Source organism: Triturus cristatus, chromosome 11 (assembly GCF_964204655.1).
Source record: "Triturus cristatus chromosome 11, aTriCri1.1, whole genome shotgun sequence".
Classification (NCBI taxonomy): Eukaryota; Metazoa; Chordata; class Amphibia; order Caudata; family Salamandridae; genus Triturus; species Triturus cristatus.
Window position 1 is genome coordinate 747,966,591 of NC_140594.1, and position 21,183 is coordinate 747,987,773.

Consider the following 21,183-nt stretch of genomic DNA (forward strand, 5'->3'; position numbering starts at 1 on the left):
AAAGTCTGTTTCCCAGCTGCTCCTGCTCGTGGCTCCTAATCACATCCGGACATCGGGGATGGCCCCATTCTTTGTTGGGAATTTCTAAACTGCTTTATACTGAAATGGTTATGAAACCCCAGTTTTATAGAGAACCTAATATTGGCCTTTCTGCCGTGTTCAGATTTTTTCAAATGAGGAAAAAGACTCAGCTGGAGCTAAAGTGATTTTCAGGGCACCACACAAAATTCTGTTAAGTGTGAACTAAGTCGACTGATTCCATCCTCTAGACATTATTTCCCAAAATTAAGGGCCAGATTTGCAAAGCCCTTGTGCTGCCATTGCATCACACATGGCAGCACAAGACAACGTAAGGGATTCAGTGAGATTTAATGAGCCATGCAAATCCACCACCTTGCATGACTTTGCATGGCATAGTAAATCCAGAGTAACACAAATAAACACATGCTGCTTCCTGGCATTACTCTGTGTTGGTGTTCTATGGATGGATCGTGTGTGTTCCCATGCATCCATCCATGGATTTTGGCCCATCCCCAGATTAACTAAGATTACTATACATGGGGCTGCGTCAAAATGCCACGCCTTCCCAACAGATGCATAACGAGGAGAAATATATTTTTTTTCTCTTCGTTATTTCCTGTTTCCATGTGTGCTGCATTCTGCAGTACACATAGGAAGAGGAAAATGCCTCTAAGGATTCTGCTTTAACACAGGCACCGTGGCACAAGGGTGCCTGTGTTGGCTTTAGGCTGCACTGTGTGTGCAGGTGCAGAGAAAGAGCAGGAATGTGCCATATATTAGTAAATATAACCAATTCCTGCTCTCTCCATTTGATGCAGTGAAGCAATTTGCTTTGCTTCGTTGAATTGTGCCAAATGATAGTAAATCTGGGCCTAAGTGTCTTTAGGTATGGGAAGGGGTAAAGATGGTGCATGGTACTCCTGTAAACTGCTCTCATTATTTTTAGTCCTCGGTATGAGCATTTGCTAGTTACTGTGTAGCCCACTGGGCCTGTATATGAAATGTGAAATATAACCACTCTCACACATCTTACACCTCTTTTCTCCCTTCAGATCATGGATGACATCAAATGTGGGATCCAGTACGCCTTCCAGACCCGCAACTCGCTCACCCTGGCAATAAGTGGGTCTGGGCACTGTGCAATGGAAGCAGCTTTTTTCAATTCTTTGGAACCTGGCGAGACTGTGCTGATTGCAGTGAACGGCATCTGGGGTGAGAGGGCAGCTGACATCTGTGAGAGGATTGGTAAGTGGACTAGTACAAAGATGAGAGCAGAAGTATGCAGTAGAAGTTTGTCTTTGTAAGACAATTCCCACCGAGAAGGCTCGCAAAGAGAAATAAGGAGGCATCTTGTTGGATTATGAGGACCCTACTGAAGGAGAGCCAAAGAAAAGAAAGGCAACATGGCTGGAACTTAACAGGTTTAGGGCAGATACGAGGGCAGTATAGGTCTAGGCAGCAGGGCCGGACTGGCCGTAGCTGGCACCGGTCGTTTCCCCGGTGGACCGGAGGGGTGGGAGCTGGCTTTGTCACTGGGGGCTGGTTTTGCAGTGGTGCTGCAATATCGCCCCCCGGTAACAAATGCGGGACCGTTGCTTTTTACTAGCAGCCCCCACTCGCTGGGCCAGTCAAGCAGCAATGTGCTTGGGCTGGTTGCTGTTCCCAGTCCGGCCCTGCTAGGCAGCTATAGGACACCCGCCCACTGGGTGGATATATGACTGCACTTCAAAACATCAAATTGTGCCTCTCTGGTGGATTGAAAGGGGCAGCAAAAAACACGTTGGCTAGTGTAGGAAAAGTTTAACCTGACCACATATGTAAAGACTATCATCCATGACACTGGGCAGAGGAATGGAATTGGAGCCTGATGATGTAGGAATGTTCTGTCGTTGTAATGAATGATGGCAGTAGAAGCATTATGATGAATGGTAGCCTTCATGAGGGGCAAAGGAGCAGAACAGTACTGAGACAGGAAGTTTAACAAGCAATGGCAAAGCCAGAAGCTCTTGCCTTTAAAAGGCAGATGGAGACCTTTTGGCTTTGCCAAAGCTTGTCTGCACTGGTATGCCTGTATCACAATGCATGAGTGCCGTGAAAGTCCTTATGCATGCATTTATGTCGGCCATTGTGGAATGGAAAGAAAAACTATTTCAAAATGCCACTGTGAGCGCACATGAGTGCACATGTTGTGAAGCATGCACATGTATCCATCACGAAGCATGCGTATTGAAGCACCTGTGGCTATTTTTATATTATTTCCTTTACTATTTCAACAAGATAGACAACCATGTTGGAAGGAAAATGTACATATAAACAAACAAGCATTTGAAATGCCAACAGGTCTGACTTAAAACTGATGAAATTGTGTGTTATGGAGTATGGGTGCATGAGTGAATGGAATAACAATTTCATAAGTGAAGGAATGGATGCATAAGTGCAAATACGGGTGACTAAGTCCATGGATGATGTATATGGATGAATGAATGGGTGACTGAATGGTCGTAAGTAGGGCCTGCTTTAACGCTGATGTTTGTTGGTGCCCCCCAGTGACCTAATGACCACCTCTGCCATGGATTCCCTAACTACCACCCTTAAGCAGTGTGTCCCAAGTCTCCATAACCACTCTCTCTCAGAAGCATTTAATGTGTTTTATAGCACCTCTCATACCAGTGTAGGGTGTGGGAGCACTTTACATTGCACTAACATTTTACAGAGACAGCCAATAAAACATGTGTAAATCAGTATATAGAAAATGTTACATGAGCTAGAGCACTACGGTTTGTAGGAGAGACATCATCCATACTGGTAGGCAGTATAGTTTAAGAGTGCTTGGTCTGGAAAAGCACAAACTCAGAAATTAAAACTTAAAACCATGGTTGGGGGTTCTCTTTAAGAATTGATTTCTACACAAATTAACCATTTTTGCAACATTAGGATAATGAAAGACTGGGGAAAAATCTGATCTAACCTTGCAGTTTGCATGCAGATATTTGGTGACAGCTTACTGTGCTATATTAACTTATGAACTACAAGTAACAAAAGGATTTCTCTGGCAAAAGCAGTAACCCACTAACCTGTTTACATTATATACACCTTCTGATCTACATGGTACATGTTGTTTGCAGCAGGCATATTAACCCTCTGTGCTACCCTACAATGAGTCAAAATCTCCACTAGACAAAACTCTGATCTCTCTTTCCAAGAAAAATATTCATATCCAAAGCTATCTTGACACTGGAAATTGCCGAAGGCCAGGAATACAGCAGCAGGTGCTTTTAAAATCATAATATACTTGCAAACATGCCCCCCTCCCCACCCAAGTTAGCGCCTGGTGCAGTGGCAACAGTCACACCGCCCTAGAGTCGGCACTGGCCAGAAGCATCCATAAGCCAAGCCTATTGGCTTTTCCATTGTTTGGTAAAAAGTGCTTGTGCAAAAGTGGATTATAAATTGGGGTGGATGATAGTACACTACAAGTAATGCTGTCACTATTCTTGTTTGATCCACTAAATGTTTCAGTATTGTAAAACTGAGCACAACCCCTGGTAGCTGTGGCCAAACTTAAGAAAATTTAAAGAGATTTAGAAGCACCAAAATAGGTAAAAAGTCAACAACACAATAAAAATCCCATTCCAATTTATAAAAATAGAGAATAATTTAATGAACAAAATTACACCAAATGACAAAATTCCAATAAGGGGAACAAAGATATGAGTGTTTAAAGTTTTAAATGATAATATCGACAAAAAAGCATTAAGTGCCAATTCCAATCATCTAGTTGTGCTAGACAGGGATCTTGGTGCCATTTTGGGCCAACACGATGGAGCACAGGTCTGATACAGAAACCAGGTTAGTCCCAGTTATAAGTTTAACCTTTTGACTTAGTCTTTGAAATGGAAGTCAAAAATTCTCAGTGGGGCAAGGCAAAAGGCTGTGGCCCAGAAGGGGTCCACCAGGCCTGATAGCAGTTGGACGAGCTCCTGGTAAAGTTGTTGACTTTTGGCAGGAAACCTCAGGGTGGGATAAATTAAAAATCCATGCCCAAAGGAAGGTCCCTCGCTGGCCAGATACTTTAGGTTTCTTCGCCCAGTGAAGATTTCTACCTTTGGACTTAGGGCCTGATTTAGATCTTGGCGGATGGATTACTCTGTCACAGCGGTGACGGATATCCTGTCCGCCAAAATATAAATCCCATTAGACCTTATGGGATTTATATTTGGGCGGATGGCATATACGTCACCATTGTGATGGTGTAACCCATCTTCCAAGAACTAAATCAGGCCTTTAGTCGCATTTTTGAAGCTCAGATTCCTCCAGCGGCACACGGCTGAACTCTTTAGTTGAACAGGACACCAGGAGGGAAGATAGCCTCTCTGCCACATCCCACTGAAACAGATTTACCACTGCAGAAAAACATAGAGCAAGAGGGACCTGAATCTTTGGCACAGTGGCAACACACCTTCGTCAGATTGATTTTGCAGGTTTGTCCTGGTCCTCCGGAGGTCTTTAAAGCAAAAAGGTTTCTACGTCCCAGGTTTTTCAGGATGTTAGGACGAGTACACTTGGACACAGCCTAGGGTCCTAGTACTTCAGGAACAGCACTTGGAGGGGACAAGACTCACTCCAGCAGAAGCGACCAGCAGGGCATAGGGTAGGTTCAATTGGAACTGGTATGCTGGGCTCATCAGGAAAAATGCTTCAATTAGCTTGTTGCATCCCTGTAGCTTAACAGGAGGTCAGCCAACTGACCTTTGGAGTTCACTTCTTTGTTCTGGTTACATGTGGGAGCAGGTTCAGCCTTTCTGGTCTCATCACAGCTCTCAACAGCAGATGCACTACTTCTTCTGTCTTCCATAGGTCCAGAAGTGTTCTGAAGAGGGTACTCATGAGTGCCACATTTATGCCTGGCACTAGCCTGTGGTTGGAGGTGACTCCCGCTCCCTTCCTAAACAATAGGGAAATGTACCCCACCCATCCTTTCAGTAGCTCCTGTGTGTCCCACTGCACACAATCCAAAGTGCCTCTCTCTTCCTAAATTCAACATGGCAGAACTTTTTTCTCCCTGTGCAGAGCTTATGTGTCCCCCTTAGAGATGTGGCCAGGGAAATAAGCAACCCCTCATCTGTGGTTACTCAAAACTAGTTCTGCAGAAACTCCTCTTCCACTGGGATTGGTGCCTGACTGAATAGAGGGACAAAGGTGGGAGTTGGTCCGGGTGTTAGCCGCATCTGCCTGTAACAGGGTAGTGCTCATTGCAGTTAATTAATGTTCCAGGGCACTGACCAGATGGTCATCACATCAGAGGATCAGAATACCTCCCCACACCCAAGGCCTTTGTCTCAGCTTTGCACCTTAGATGTGTGGCCAGGGAAATGAGCAACCCCTCCTCTTTGGTCACTCAAACCCACTTCTGGGGGAAGCTCCTCTACCACTGGGATGGTGCCTGCTGATTGTGACCACTTTGTCGCATATCAAGGGGAAGACTACTGAGCCTTCAGCGAGGGTGGCATTCCTGGGTATCTTGGAAGATCTAGGGGCCCTAGTGCGATCGTATCTTGGTGGGAATTGGTAGGATGATTGTAAAGGGGACATTTCAAAAAAGTCAAAACTACCCGACCTGCCTATCATGGAGGAATGGCGGGCAGGTATGGACTGGTGTGCAAAACAGGAAGAAACATTGTACATTTCACAGGGTTGTCCCCACAAGTACTGGAAAATTCGGGGAAGTGGTGGGATTGCTATGACTTGGGTTGTTAATCATGTCGACTGGAGGGGAGTGTTGTAGTTGTTGCAGTCCAACACTTAAGTGGCAAGCATGCTGTTCAGTTCACAAAGGCCATACTGAGTTGCCGGGGTCAGAAACAGTTACTGATTGACTTAATACGCAAACTAATATTGGAGCACTGAACATACTTTTATATGTGCTGGTTTGACTTGCTAAGATAGAAGCTATCAACGCTCGTGGAATCCTTATTTTTCCCAGCCGTATTGAGGCTGGGACGGAAGTATAACCAGCCAGAAGGCTTCCAAGATTGTGCCATATATAATAAGCCCTGAGGAAGTCGCGGGTCTCTTGTCCCGATTGACGAAACACGTGTTGGCTGGAGTCTCTACAAGAAAACATGAAACTACTCATATCTGCCTTGCTTGTTCTCCTACTATAAGTTTTTTACCTGTGATATTGTTCATTTGTGTGCCAGGGCTTGATATATATTACTGTACAGATCAGTGGATCTGAACAGTGGGGTGTTGGATGATTACCCTCTCCCTGGGCACCAACTATCAGAATTAAGCAATAAGATATATACCAATAAGAGAGAGCGCCTTCTCCACTCAGGGCATAATCATCCCAATCAGTAATCCATGCTGTTCAGTTCTGTAAAGAGAAAATAAAGAAAATGTTTACTATTGAAAATTGTTTATAATAAGGTAAATTGTTAAATCATAAGAAAAATCGCCAACAGTTACCAACAGTAAAGGGAGAGTAGCATTTGCATAGGTGAATGTCCAAGTGATACTCATCTCGAAAGCTGGGGCATTGTAGCTGCAGTGCAGAGAATTAAGGCAGTTCGAGAAGGGTCACAACTGGGCCACTATTTTTCTGTGTTAATAGGTTCCCAGTTGGATCGCTCAACAGATGGGTTGCATTGTATTGTATACAATAAAACGGTGGCTGGTTTCTTGCATCTATCCTTAGACACCGCATGGCCCAGAAGCAGAATTGAGGATTGTCCACTCCCACCACTGCATGCACTTCACTGTGGTAACACGGTGGCCATCTTTAAATGTGTCCATTAGGGAATGCCTAAGTCTTGGTCGACATCAACCATTGTCCCAGTTTTTAAAAAGGGCGATAAAGGGGACCCAGGGTGTTACAGGCCAATCTCACTGATTGATTATACGGTTAAGGTGATGGGGAGAGTGGTCCTCAACAGGTTATCTGGTTGGATCAATGAACGTGGTATTTTGTCCAATCTCCAGTATGGATTTAGGAAGGGCAGAAGCACCCTGGATCAGTGCCTTTACCTATATTTATTAATAGGGAAATACAGAGTAGCTAAAAAGGGACCCTCCACCTCGCGTTCATTGACCTATCTTCTGCGTTTGACCGCATAAATAGATCAAAGCTTTGAGATCTGTTGTTAGCAATGGGTATGGATAAGAACATCGTGTACTTTCTGTCTGATCTGCATAGGGACTTGTCGTCAGCAGTAAGGTTTGACCAAATGGGTAACTTGACGCAGAGAATTGATATCACTAGAGGAGTCAGACAGGGCTGTATCCTGGCTCCTCTGTTATTCACCCTCTACATTATTAATCTAGATTTGGTCTTGTGTAGCGCTGCCAGGGATATCCCTCACGTGGGGAATCGTTTGATCCCTGCATTACTTTATGCAGATGATGCGGCCCTATTGGCACGTACCGCGGTGGGGCTCCAGCGTTTGCTATCCTCCTTTGCCGATTTTATGGGTTCCTTGGACCTAAATGTTAACTTTTCCAAGTCACATGTCATGAGCATGGGAGAAAGGCCTAGTAAAATTAAAACGTTTAGTTGTGACGGAAATTAATTAACCAGGGTCTCTTCATTTCCGTACCTAGGCGTCTTATTTGATGAGAAGTGTTCCTGGGCCCCGCAGAGGAGGGCGAAGAAAATCGCCATGGCACGCTCCTCAGGTGCGGTACTTGATTTTGCCCGAAGGCTGGGTGCCAAACCAATGAAGGCAATGATACAGATATACAAATCCAGGTGTATTGCCATTGCAAATTATAGATCTGATATTTGGGGGTATAGAAATTGCATAGAACTTCAAATGGTGGAAAACTAATTTTTAAGAAGTCTGCTCTCAGTCCCCCAGTCTACGCCTTCGTTTACAGTCCATGAAGAATTGGGTGTTGGTTATGTGTCTGACTTAATTAAAATGGCCCCTTTTCTTAAATGGATCTCGATCTGGTGTAACCCAGAATTAGTGCTGAACCAAGAGATCATCTGTGATTGCATCGCACTGGACAGGGCTAGCAGTATTCTATGGTTCAGTCATGAGAGCAGCATAGCAAGGGTGCTAGGTCGCCCAGAGGTCTTTGACAACACTGAAATAATATGTAAAAAAGATCTGGGGTGGGCAAAGACCTCGTTTTTGTATTTAGCATCTGCAGAGAGAGAGAGGCAATAGAGCTATCAAAACCAACAGCCTGTGCCCATCAGATCCTAAAAACCTCTTTTCTGATGGAGCCTTATTTGGACATAGTCACTAAGCCTCGACATCGGTTTCTCCTGACGTGGTTTAGGTTTAACCTTTTACACTCCCTATTGGCCGAACCCTTGGGCTGGAACAAGTCAGAGGAACAGGGACCCTGTTCTTGTGATGTTATGTTATCTGGAATTTGTAGAGTGCGCGGCTACTCCAAAGAGTGTCCCGGCGCTAAGAAAAGACCACCATAACTACTGACAAACAAAAGCCCCCAACCACAGTACAAGAAAATCCTATAGCTGGAAAAGCCACGTCTTCAGATTCCGCCTAAAAGTCAGAAGGTCCGGGATCTGTCGCAGCAAGGGTGGAAGGTTATTCCAGAGTCGGGATGCTACTACCTGGAAAGATCTTCCTCATACCCGTGAGAGCCTGACCCTTGGAGTCAAGATCAGGCACTGGGTAGAAGATCTTAAAGAGCGCTGAGGCATGTAAGGCTGAAATCTTTCCCTTAGATATGGGGCCCCGATCCCATGGAAAGCCTTGAAAACCAGGACTAAAGCTTTGAAATAAATTATTTTTTGCACTGGAAGCCAGTGAAGTGAGGACAAGAGACGAGAGGTATGTGTTCTGGGCATAGTTAAGAAAATAGCCCTGGTTGCCATATTCTGAATGATCTGCAGACGACCCAGTAGATACTCAGGAAGTCCCAGATACAAAAAGTTGACATAATCCAGTCTCGATATCACTAAGGCCTGGACCACTGTTTTACGGTGAGATACTGGTAGAAGTGGGAGGAAGTTTTTTAGCATTTTCAATGTCCCAAAACATGTACCTGCCACTGATTGGACTTGCACCTTCATAGAGAGTGCAGAATCCAATTTGACCCCTAGATTTTTCACAGTAGTGACCTCAGACAGTGGGGGGGACATGTCCTGTACCCACCAAGAGTCCCAGGCTTCATGTGGGTGGTAGACCAAAAAACATGATCTCTGATTTATCAGAGTTGCATTTTAATTGATTACAGTTAAACCACGAAAAGATCTCAAAGAGGCAGTTCTTTATACAGGTCCCATCAAAATCAGAGCCCTTCTCGCACATGAACAACAATTGAGTGTCGTCCGCGTATGACACTATTATAGCGCCATGCTTCTCTGCGAGAAGGGCAAGAGGGGCCATGTACAAATTAAACAGTGTGGGACTGAGAATCGATCCCTGCGGGACCCTCACATTCAAGGACGGGATTTCTGCCGAAAAAGGTGGTGCCCATGCCCTGCATTTTGTAATGTTTTGTGACCACTTCCTGCCGATTCAGAAGCGTTTTATTTTTCCAATTTTAAAAGATAAAGACTTTGTGCAGGTTAGACCAGCCATAACATATCTACAGATGCTGAATAGCCCTTGGGAAATTTTTTATATCGCTGGTTTTATAGTTGCAGCAGTTAGAGCTAGGAGCAAAAGAAACTAAATCTTAATTGCTCATTTCTCTGTATAATGGACTCTCCCTTTTATATTATGTATTTTATATTTTATTGCTGAATTTTTAGAGATGTATTTTATTTATGATGGATTTTGAGTGTTATATGTTTTGTACGTGCTGGGTATTTTAACATGCTTTTATGATTTTGAATAATCGAATAAAGTGATTTTGGACTGACTGTGTCCATTAGTAATGAAACGGTGTGATAACTTCTAACATGCTAGTCTCTTGCTGGCCTATTTCGTTATAACCCTCAACAGCCTCAGAGAGGGACTGAGTACACTAGTGTCAGGTTGTTGTGAAGATGCTCCTTGTCCAGTACAATTCTCTATAATTTGTTGGGTGGGTGGCACTGGCTTCTGAGGGCAGCATGCATTTGGAGCCAATGCAGTTTAGTGGCATCCCAGGGATCTGAACAAATTAAAACAATAAATAAACTGCCCAAGTGTACACGAAGGAGAGCGAGGGGCCTTATAGCACTTTAGACTGCCTAACCTCCTGAACATGATATATTGAATAAGGAAAAAGGGAGCTGGATGGGTTGGGAGCACTGGAAACAAATGGACGAGTGAGCAGGAGGTGCAGTGAGAGCGGGACTTCAGCATACGGAGAAGAATACGGGGTAGGGGACTATTCTAATGGTTACAAAAATTAAAAAATAATTTTAAAAAATAATGTCAAAATGTCAATGTATGTATTTCTGTGTTTACTTTCTCAGTTGTCAAATTTGGGGAAAGCAATAGGCTGAAATCAAACCTAATAGCAAAGCCTGGCAGTCAATGCCTAAAGCCATCTGAACCACAGTAGCCAGTGGCTGAATAGGACTGTCCATAAGCTCCTTTCTGTGTCTGTATGAATATGTATGTGTATGTTGTGTGGTGTGCTGTCTGATGACATGAGTTCCTACCAGACAGCTAAAGCTTTATGTAGATTATACCCAGGAAGGGAAGACTAGTCATAAGGAATCTTTAGTATAGAAAATGGATTTAAGTTTGATGGCTTAAATATTGCAAAGGGTCAGGGTGAGGAAAGCAGCTCAATGTAGTCAGTTTGGTTTGAGTTCTACCAGGATGCTGGAGTGGTGGAAGTTTGATCGGAGTTTGATTGCATGGTTATCCTTAGAAGTAGAGAGATGAAGAAGAGAGAGAGAGTGGGATAGAGAAATGAGGAAAGAGCTCTGTAAGGGTAAAAGTAACTCCTGGTTATAGAGACAGAACAACAGGTGTAGATGTTCATGGGTGGTGGAGAGGGGTGTCACATAGCTAGGGAAGAGAGCCAGAGGAAGCTTAAGAGTATTGTGTATAGAATGGCAAAGGGGAAAAATAATCCTTTTCAGTAAATGTCATGGACGTTGATTCACTAGCGGAAGTGGCATCACACACCCTTTGACCTTAATGACATCACTGGTATTGACATCATATGACCTTTGAACCAGAATTTTCACAGGAGGTCATTTAACATGAACTTAACCCTAGCAACATCACAAGTGACATTGCTGAAGTTCCATAATAAGTGTGTGATTAATATAACACCACAACATGGATACATGTCTATTTTAGATACCGTCTGGCAGGATCTTTGAAAGGGTGCTGAAATGATCTTTGAAAGTTCCGGAGTGTAAATCCCTGAAAGTTTAGCAAGTGTGTGAAGCAAGTGAGACAGACCTGTTATAAGAGGAGACAGAGGGTCCTGCCCCACAGAAAAGATTTTAAAAATGGGTTTGAACAGTGCACTTTCAAGCTCAACTTTCACATAAATATATTAGCACGTCATAGGCTCTTAAAGTATATTCCTTAAATATTCAGACCTTTCATTATATGTCAAGCTAATACAATTAAATTCCCCGTGACTATGACCCAATTTTTCCGAAATTTACTATGGGTTCCCCCATATGCCAAAAATGTTCCCCATTGTGCCAGCAGAATTTTGTCACTAGTGCCCACTTGGGCCAAAAATTACATACAACATATGAAACATAATTTTGCCATTAGCTCCATCCATACACCAACTGTGACTCTTATGTCAAAAATTACCTCAGTATGCCAGGGCACATTTGCAGATCGACTCTAACCGCACACCTGAGAACAAGAAAAACAGCATTTGTGTTTACGAGGTCAAGGTTTGCTGTTCTCCTTTTGCTTAAAGGCAGATTCTTTACTTTTCACCCCCTCTTCATGCAGAAGAAACACGCACACCTCACGTCAATCAATGTCTCCGGTGTGTGGGCCGGGCTCGCGCTGAAAGTTTTTCTGCCAATAATTGCCCCTCAGCAGCCACAGTGGAGCAGGTCATTTAGGCTCATCCCTTTTACGTCACAGAGACAGTATATGCTGCGTCTAATCACTTATACCTGGTGTGAGTTAATCATATCAATCTGAACATGTAGCCCCAGCTATATCGTTGAAGTGCTTTCACTGAGGTATTTCTCAGCGAAAACGGGGGTCTGAGCTCCCTCTTCCTTGCCTTCACGGTGCTGACGGAGTGTTGGAGTCAGCGACCTCTCTTTGAAAAGGCTGTGTCTCATCTTTTGGCTGCAGAGTACAGTTGCACAGACCCCGGTGGGACTGCATGTCCCAGGGTACACAGCGCTGCTACTCGATTGACAACAGCTGCAGGGGGAGGAGTCCAGCATTAACAAAACTGCCACAGACTCTCCGCGGGACGCGCGCGGGCTAAGGGCGGGCCCGTCCTTGCCCGTCACTGAATGGAGGTGGCTGGGCCATTCCCTTTAGTATTTTGACCTCTGGAAAGAAAGGTAACTGCTATAATGTCTATTAGTGGCATCCCTGCTCGTATAAAAAGAAAGCGTGCATGTACTGATAAAGCCTCCCATACCACCCTTGACACTACCACAGTTATGATGCCCACAGCAATTGATTTGATGTTACAAAAAGCTATTGGGGCAGTGAATTCGGAGATCGAACTTACAGAAAGACGCTTATCAATTACACCGGACTTTTCAACTTTGGTAACACCCACTTCACCTATTGTAGTTCATGATAAATGCATCAAGTGTCCTGACCTGGCTGAGACAATAGCCCCTCTATTTTTTGTATGCCCCCTTTATACTGGTCCAAGACGTAAGTGGTTGAAACCCATCTGCTCAAACATGGGAACACGACGCCACAATGAAGCTATGAGGATACTAGAGTCTGATTGCACCCCTTGTATAGCAATCGCCGTAGCTAAATTTTTAAGAGGGGTTTGGATTATTCGCACTCGTCTTGCACAATCCTAGTTGCCAGCCCATTCATTGCTGATACCCCTAACACTGCTGGTTTCTAGGTTTTTAGCAAATTTTAGTGGTCACACATGAATTTTAAGATTAATATTCGACAATCATGGAATCTATTTAATACTTTTTTTATTACGTGTAAATCCATGTACTATTTATTCATTTTGTGTTATATGTATTGTTCGTGCTTTTATGACATGTTGTCGAATAAAGCTATTCCAAAATCAAATCACTATTGTAGTTAATTGTACTGAACCTTCTGTAACCGAATGTTTTCCTTTACAAAACATCGAACCACAAATAGATTAAGTTGAAGAAGTGAATCCTAAAATATCTAAGATAAGCAGTAAAAAAAAAAAGACAGGTTAAAACTAAGGGGATTAAAGGAGGGAAGGGTAGTATGAAAAAATCTTTAATTGATACAGGCTTAGAGAGTGATCTTGATAGCAATAATAGAACAATGGGACACCAAACATATCCCCCTTGGGCCCAAGCACTATTAGCAGACCTCCTTATACAATGTAGGATTATTATAAAGGAAGAAATTGCTCCACTATATGATCATGTTCAAAACTTAATGACTAGTGTGAACAAAATCCAATTGCCGAAGCAACCGAGTGTCAATAGTAATTCACCACAAAGGCAGCAAATTAGGGCTGAGGTCCATCAGATTCCTAAAGAAATCCAACAAGTACACACAAGTCCAAGGCCCCATACGACATTGGCCCCACCAATACCTAAAGAGGTAGTTGCTATAAGCAACATGAGAGATAACACCACTGACCCACAAACGAGACCGAGAAATGCTGACCCAAGTCAAATCTTAAGTAAAGGAGTAAAACCAATTGACATGGAGGTGAGGAGTAATAAAGCAATGGAGGAAAATAAAGAAGTGGTCAGAAAGAAAAACAGAAATTTCTACTTCCAATAATAAGCTTACCCCCAGCGGCAGTCCCATATGTGGTCATTCTTGCTGGAATACCCGAACTTAAACACAACCGGTACGAGTCACAATTAGATCTTAGAAATAAGACACTGTCATGGCTGGTTAGGCATAAACAATTTCCATATACTAGGACCAATGAGATTCTAATGGTGCGCCGGGTGGCATGGGTGGGCCAAACTAAACAAACTACACAAGGAGATTGTGTGATAATCAACTTCAAATATCCAGAAGTTGTCCACAGATTGCTAAGTTATCCGATGCACCCTATGAACCCTCAGACTACCATCAATATCTTGCCATTAGATTATTTTTATCCTCTTCCCCGGAATATTTCTGAAGATTACTCCTATTGGGATTGTGGTAGCCGGCGTGGGGACTTTTACAGGATGACACCAAGTGGTCTCCCACTATATAATATACCGGTAACAAATAGGTTTACCCCCCTTGAGGAGATCGATTGACTGGGACGTATTGTACTCCATAATGATCCCAAATCAGGAATGGGAAATTTGGACGAGCTCCTGGAGTTAACACAGCATCAGAGTCAAACGGTAGCCCATATGGAGGAGCATGTAGAAAAACAACATCAGGGTAGTCCCACCCAGGAGGGGTTAATTAAAATCAATATTTTACAAAGGATTAATGTGATAGACACGGACCCAACTCTCATACATCTGCCAAGGGGTGAATCAATTAATTTAGATAAAATTAAGATCTTGTCTTGGAATGTGGCGGGTTTGCCAAAAAAACTGATTGCCCCGATTGGGGATCTTTTATAGACAGATTTGATGTATGTATATTTCAGGAGACTTGGGCGAGGGAAGAAACAGTAAGGTCGGGTTTTGCCTCTTTTAACCATTTAGTATTGATGGGGAAAAGGGGAAGGCCCTTTGGGGGTCTTTCCAGATGGGTTGCGACACATTTGGGGTGTGTGGTCACACAACTAGCCACCCCAATTGTAGACATACAATGCATTTTCTGACTAATTTTAGGTTGACCCTTATTAATGTCTATTCACGTCCGGTTAGTCTTGGTAAAGAATCCCAGACTTTGACATTTTTGGATACTTTTATTCCTACAGTATCTAGAAATTCCCAACTGATCATTGCTGGTGATTTTAATTGTCAATATGAACCTTTGTCCATTATAGGCAATCACATTAACTTAGAAGAAGATGAACAATGGGCTATACCCGAGCTCCAAATTCCTCCAGTTAAAGCTTGGACACCGTTAGTAGTTCAGTTGAACTCGATAACAATGGCCCATTCTCTGAGAGCCTGGAATGGTCGGACCCACTCTGACACCAGGGGAAGGGCCACGTTCAACCGTCCTGGTCAATCATCACTAATAGATTACATCATGGTAGAGACCAAATCATGGCCTATGGTAATTGATTTTGAAGTTCTATCTCGATGTGACAGTGATCATAACGCCCTGGTACTAAATCTGAGATTGACAGATACTGGCATCTCAGTGGGGGGCATACTAAGAAAGACTAGCGAATTGAATCTTACAAATAATAGGAGAAGACTGAAATGGCCCGTGGTAAAACAATCGCCGGATAAAATGAGTGCTTTGTACTCAATTATTACTAAGTCTTTCTTGGAAATTAATTATTTTAATGAAACTGGACAAGAGGGGGGGAGGGGGGGGTCTGAAATAACTATAATACATCAGAAACTGGTTGGTGCCCTGGGTGATCTACTTAATCCAGCAATGTCTGGACGTAGGTTAAACCAAATGATTCATTCATGGTTTGATAATAACTGCAAAGCAGCAAAGTCCCTATTAATTGAGGCAATTAAATCCCCGTCAAGATCTCTAGTTAAATTAAGGAGACAGGAATATAAGCTGTTAACTGCCGCGGCAAAGCAACAATGGGAAAGTAATAGATGGGAGAACATAAAAATGCGCTGGGGAGTAGAAATCTCCGGGAATTTTGGGCAATTGTAAGAACTGGCAGCAGTAAGGGATTTACTGCCACAGAGCCGAATATTCCACCAGAAAGATGGATAGAGCACTTTGGGGCGCTGTACTCTAAGGAAAATGGAGAACCTAAAGATTTGTTAGTAGTTCAGACTAGCGGTATTTACTCAAAGTCTAGACCAGTAGATATCCCGATAGCAACCATCTATAATGTAGAAATGGGCATAAGAATCACACTGCTGGAGGTGGAAGGAGCAATAAGAAGACTCCCGACAGGGAAAGCCCCTGGCATAGATAAAATCCCGGGAGACCTTTACAAGTACCAGATAGAGATGTGGGCTGCGTATCTCTGTATTCTGTTCAATGCCATACTGCAGGGCTCACCCATACCAGAAAGTTGGTTGGGAGCAGAAATTGTCCCTATATTTAAAAAGGGATGCCCATTAATTCCAGCAAACTACCGCCCGATCAGTCTGATCGATGTGAGTCAAAAACTGTTTGCCCGAATAATATTAGATCGTATTCAGACTTGGATGGAGTAATCGGAGATACTCAGCCCTTATCAAGCTGGGTTCCGGGAAAAAACATCAACTGTTGATCAACTCCTTAGATTGCAAATCCTGTATTGGAAGACTGTTAAGGTGGCAGCCTCTACCTTATCTTTGTCGACCTTAAAACCGCTTTTGACTTGGTACCCCGGGACATCATGTGGGATATTTTGGCAGATATGGGGATACCATCCTATCTTCTAGATATTTTGAGGAGACTCCATACTGACAATTATGCACAGGTCAGAAGCGGAAAAAATGGTGTACTAACTCCCAGGTTTGTGGTCAATAGGGGTGTAAGAAAGGGATGTGTCTTGGCACCCACACTATTCTGTCTCTTTGTTAATGCCCTAATTGCTCACCTTAGGGCTACTAAAAACATCGATGCGCCCAAGTTATGTGGCGAGCAAGTAGCGGCCCTAATGTTTGCAGACGATACCCTCCTTTTGACCAAATCCCCGATGGGAATTCAGCGTGCCCTGGATAGCTTTGCCAGTTTCTGTAAGATAAGAGGGCTGGAAATTAACATCTTAAAAACAAAATATATGATCTGTAATCCACCGAAGACTATTCGCTCCAGCCCATCTTTGAATGACATAGTTTCAGACAGGGTCGCTGTATTCAACTACCTTGGGATCACCCTTAATGACAACATGGAGTGGGGCCCAAAGATACTCAAGGCCAAACTTAGACTGGCACAGTTAACAGGGGGGGTACAAAAATTACATCGGGAATCTACCTCTAAACCTGTGGCCCCTGTTTTGGAAATCTACAAAGCGCAAGCCCGAGGGGCCATCTTGTATGGTGCAGAGTTATGGGGCCACTGTAGAACTGAAGATATTCTTATGGTGGAAAACCGCTTTCTGAGATCCTTATTGTCCCTACCAGCCAGCACTCCTCTTATTCCACTTAGAATGGATTTAGATATCAATGCTATAAATGAGGTAGTTGGTCTTAGACCACTATTATACTGGCGCAGATTATGGACTACCTCAGAATTGAGATATTTTAGAAAGGAACTAATGGAATTTATGAGATATCATCAATCACATAAAATCCTATGGTTGGTCTATATAAGGGAAGAGAGTAATAGGTTGGGTCTCCCGGGCCTCTGGAGTAATCCAGAGATAACATGTATGAATCTGTCCCAAGCTGACCTGAAGAATATTTATTTTAACTATCGGTACAAAGAAGTTATTTCTAGCTCAGTACCGGGATCCCGAACCTTAGAGTTTCTTATGTACAAAGATGCTTATAAATTTGAGCCCTTCCTGGGTGAAATTGTTCCCACCCAAGCAAGGAAACTCTATGTACAATTTAGGCATGGCACACTACCTCTTAGGTCTTTTACTTCCAAATGGCCTGGCGACAAACTGCTATAATGCCCAGCCTGTGGTGCAAATGTGGAATCTGCGCCCCATGTTTTCTTTTTTTGTCCATCCTATAAGAACATTAGACAGAGATGGCTTATTCAATTATGCAGAAACCTGGGGCTCAGGCAGTATGAACAAGCATCTAGGGTTTTAAAAAGTGACACCTCCCAATCAGTGGTATTTTCTGTTTCCCGTTACTTAAATGCCATGTGGCAAAGGCGTAGGTCATACATCAACAGATAGAGACCCAAATGCATTTTCTTTCACCTTCCGCCGCATTTAATCTGTCTCGTACTCTATAGATATTAAAAAAAAAAAAAAAAAAAAAACGTATATACTGTTTTTATCTTTTTACATTTGATTGTTGTGCATTTTTTCTATAGAAAGTGACAGTGTATTTATTTTTTTTATGCAATTTTATATTATTGGGAATGATGTTTTTAATGATTGTTTTTATATGTATCTTTTAAGGACTTTTTGACCGAAATAAAGATTATTGATTGATTGCTAATGTTTGTCTTCCTCTAATATGCCACAATTGACCTCCCTTGTGACAATAATTACCTCCGATGTGATAGTGTCAGCATTTTACCACAGATACCCAGTGCCATATATGTCCTCAAGTATACCAGCTCCAGCATTGTGCCACTAATGCTCTCTATGCCAAGAATTACCTTTAATATGCCAGTACTAGTATTTACCATAATCTCAAGAACTGCCTCTATTACCAATTACCTCTAGTACGCCAGTACCAGTATTTTACCTTTATGCCAAAAATTACCTCCAGTCCGCCAGTATTTTGTCTCAGGTGCTGTCATGTTGAGGATGCCAATACCAGCATTTTGCCATGGGTGCTGCCATTAGACAATTACCTTCAGTATGCCAGGGTGAGCCTCAGGAACACAAGCATGTTCTCACTCAAGCTCACTTACTTTCAGTTATTCACAGTCATTGTCACTCACTCACACTTATTCATTTTTACTAGCTTACAATAACTCATTCACTCTCTACTACTCACTCTTACTATCACTCCATATTTCTGACCCTTTTGTTATCACTCACTTTGACTCACACTCATTTGCATTTACTCTGACTCAATCTTTCTCTGTCACGCCCGCCCACTTGCACTAACTCTTTTTTCTCACTCACCCACTGTCACTCACTATTCTCAAGCACAGCAATTCTTACACTCTACAACGCTCCCTCACATTCATTAGTTCTTATTTTTTCACTTGCAGTCACTCTCTCTCCCTCAGCCTCACTCGCTGAGTCACTCATACTCACTTACCGACACTCAATCACACACATTATCACTAACAACCTGTCACTGACTATCACATAGTTTCACTCATACACACATTCTTACACACATGCACACACTCACACATAAACACACTCACCAGCACATAACATACATTTAAAAATATTTTTTACTTGCTTCATTTGTCAGGAAAGGTCCTCATCCACCTGATTGTACTCCATTTTTAATACACTAATAGTGAATACTATGGTATTATTCTCTATTAGTGTAATAAATAAAATGGCAAAAAAACAAGGAGTTTGGAGCCCCAACTGACACCCATAAGGGAGAACTGCCCCTGTGTTCTTGGCACTTACTTGGCCACTTCTGAGGCCCAAGTCACAAAGGCAGTGCCACAGTTCAGAAGGGGAAAGTCGAGGGTCACAGCTGCGACCACAGGCAATCCCTAAAGGACGCTGTGCTAACTGTTCATAAAGGGCACTGAAGATGTCAATCAATCAATCAATCAATCAAAATACTTTATTCGATTTCATCGCATGGAAATCATAAAAGTTCAAAATAGCAGCATATACATAGGCGCATCCACAGTAATCAAGTACAAAAGATATGTTACAGGAAAAGGGGAGCAATTCATCACAATATTCTATTCACAGATATAAAAAGATTAAATATTAAAAAATGTTAAAATAACAATTTACCAATGTTACATTATGGCTCGTGACCTAATAATCGCTTTCAAGTAAGTTTTGACTGCCATGATCGTTTCCATCATCTGTAGTCTCAAAAACGCTACCCTGGAGTATCTAATGTTCCAATTTTTAAGGATCGGTCTGAGATATCGCTGCCTGGGTATAGAAAAATATTTACAGAATAAAGTGCAGTGCATTGTAGATTGTAGTGACACGTCATCACAGGGACATACAGAGACTTGAGATGACCAAACATTTGTCTCTGGAAATAAAACCATTCTGTAAAAGGAACCAAGTCGGAAACGGGCCAAGAGCATACGACTAAAACTATCTTGTACTAGCAGCAAATATTATTGAAGGCCCGTACCACTCAAAATCAATTGGTTCGCCATAACGGAGTACTTAGCACTCTCTTGGACCCATCTTTGATCTTCAAAATATTTCAGGCAAAGTGACTTCAAATCTTTCCTAGAAATATCCACCAAAGTGCTAGGATCTGTAAAATATGCAGGGTGCCCCATAGCCCGAGTAGTCGTTTTTATGTAATTAAGCCACGCCATATCTTTCACTCTCTCCAGCTTAAGGCAATCTAAAATTATTTCTCTATTAAAAACTGTCTCATCTGTGACCCACACCTTATGCCACAATAATAATGGGGCTATCTTGATCGTATCCGATATATAGGAGAGTCCCAGTTCTTGATGGCAACTGTACGTGGCAGAAGAAATGGGTACTCCCAGAAGATAACGGATAAAAGCATTTTCACACATTTGTATAATGTCTGGGTCTTCAATGCCCCATAATCCGGCCCCATACAACCCCGTGGACACACATTTAGCCTTAAAAACTTTCAAGAGTTCTGGGACAGGTCTTCCTCCTATTTTTTTTGCAAAATTAATAACTGCCCCCAGGGTCTGCTAAAGTTCAATTTCCTAGCTTTGATGGCTGATTTCCATGTTCCCTTTTTATCAAAGCTTATGCCCAGGTAACAGAAGGAACCTATATTTTCTACTTTTCTGTCATCGATAAAAATATTACATGTCGTGCCTCTACTACATCCACAGACCATAGTGTATGTCTTTGTTGTATTCACTCTTAGGCTCCTCTTTCTCATGTATATAACAAAGGTGTTTACTGCTCTCTGGAGACCTAGTTGAGTTCTTGACATGATCACTGCATCGTCGGCATAGAGTAAGGCGGGGATAGGGTTACCCCCAATAGTCGGGTAATCATTTTGTTCTCTAATAAGGTGTTCCCCCAGGCTATTGATGTAGAGTGTAAAAAGAAAAGGGGCCAGTATACACCCCTGTCTGACGCCTTTTTCGATTAAAAAAATTTCCGAGCACTCCCCCTTTTTTCCGTAGCGAACCCTTGCCCCGCGTTCCTATACATCTCTTTTATAAACAGTATTAGAACCCTGTCTACTTTAAGATCTTCTAAAGTATTCCATAACATACCATGATCAACCCCATCGAAAGCTGAACTCAAATCTAGAAAGGTAAGAAAAAGTTTCCCCCT

General features: G+C 42.7%; 1 protein-coding gene and 1 long non-coding RNA gene across 3 annotated transcripts in view; one reads left to right on the top strand and one right to left on the bottom strand.

The window, feature by feature from the left end:
* LOC146785403 (uncharacterized) overlaps positions 1-21,183 on the bottom strand; it is a 259,272-nt gene that overhangs the window by 123,263 nt on the left and 114,826 nt on the right. For both annotated transcript variants that reach the window (XR_014970634.1, XR_014970635.1), the window contains exons 4-5: positions 11,721-11,765; positions 6,330-6,397 (exon numbers count right to left, since the gene is read on the bottom strand). This is a non-coding gene — a long non-coding RNA (uncharacterized LOC146785403). The remainder of the gene's footprint in view (positions 1-6,329; positions 6,398-11,720; positions 11,766-21,183) is intronic.
* The window catches only part of LOC146785404 (alanine--glyoxylate aminotransferase-like), a 309,868-nt gene that overhangs the window by 87,778 nt on the left and 200,907 nt on the right, over positions 1-21,183 (top strand). The window contains exon 2 of the mRNA XM_085634415.1: positions 1,074-1,266. Coding sequence (XP_085490541.1) covers positions 1,074-1,266 — 193 coding nt within the window. The remainder of the gene's footprint in view (positions 1-1,073; positions 1,267-21,183) is intronic.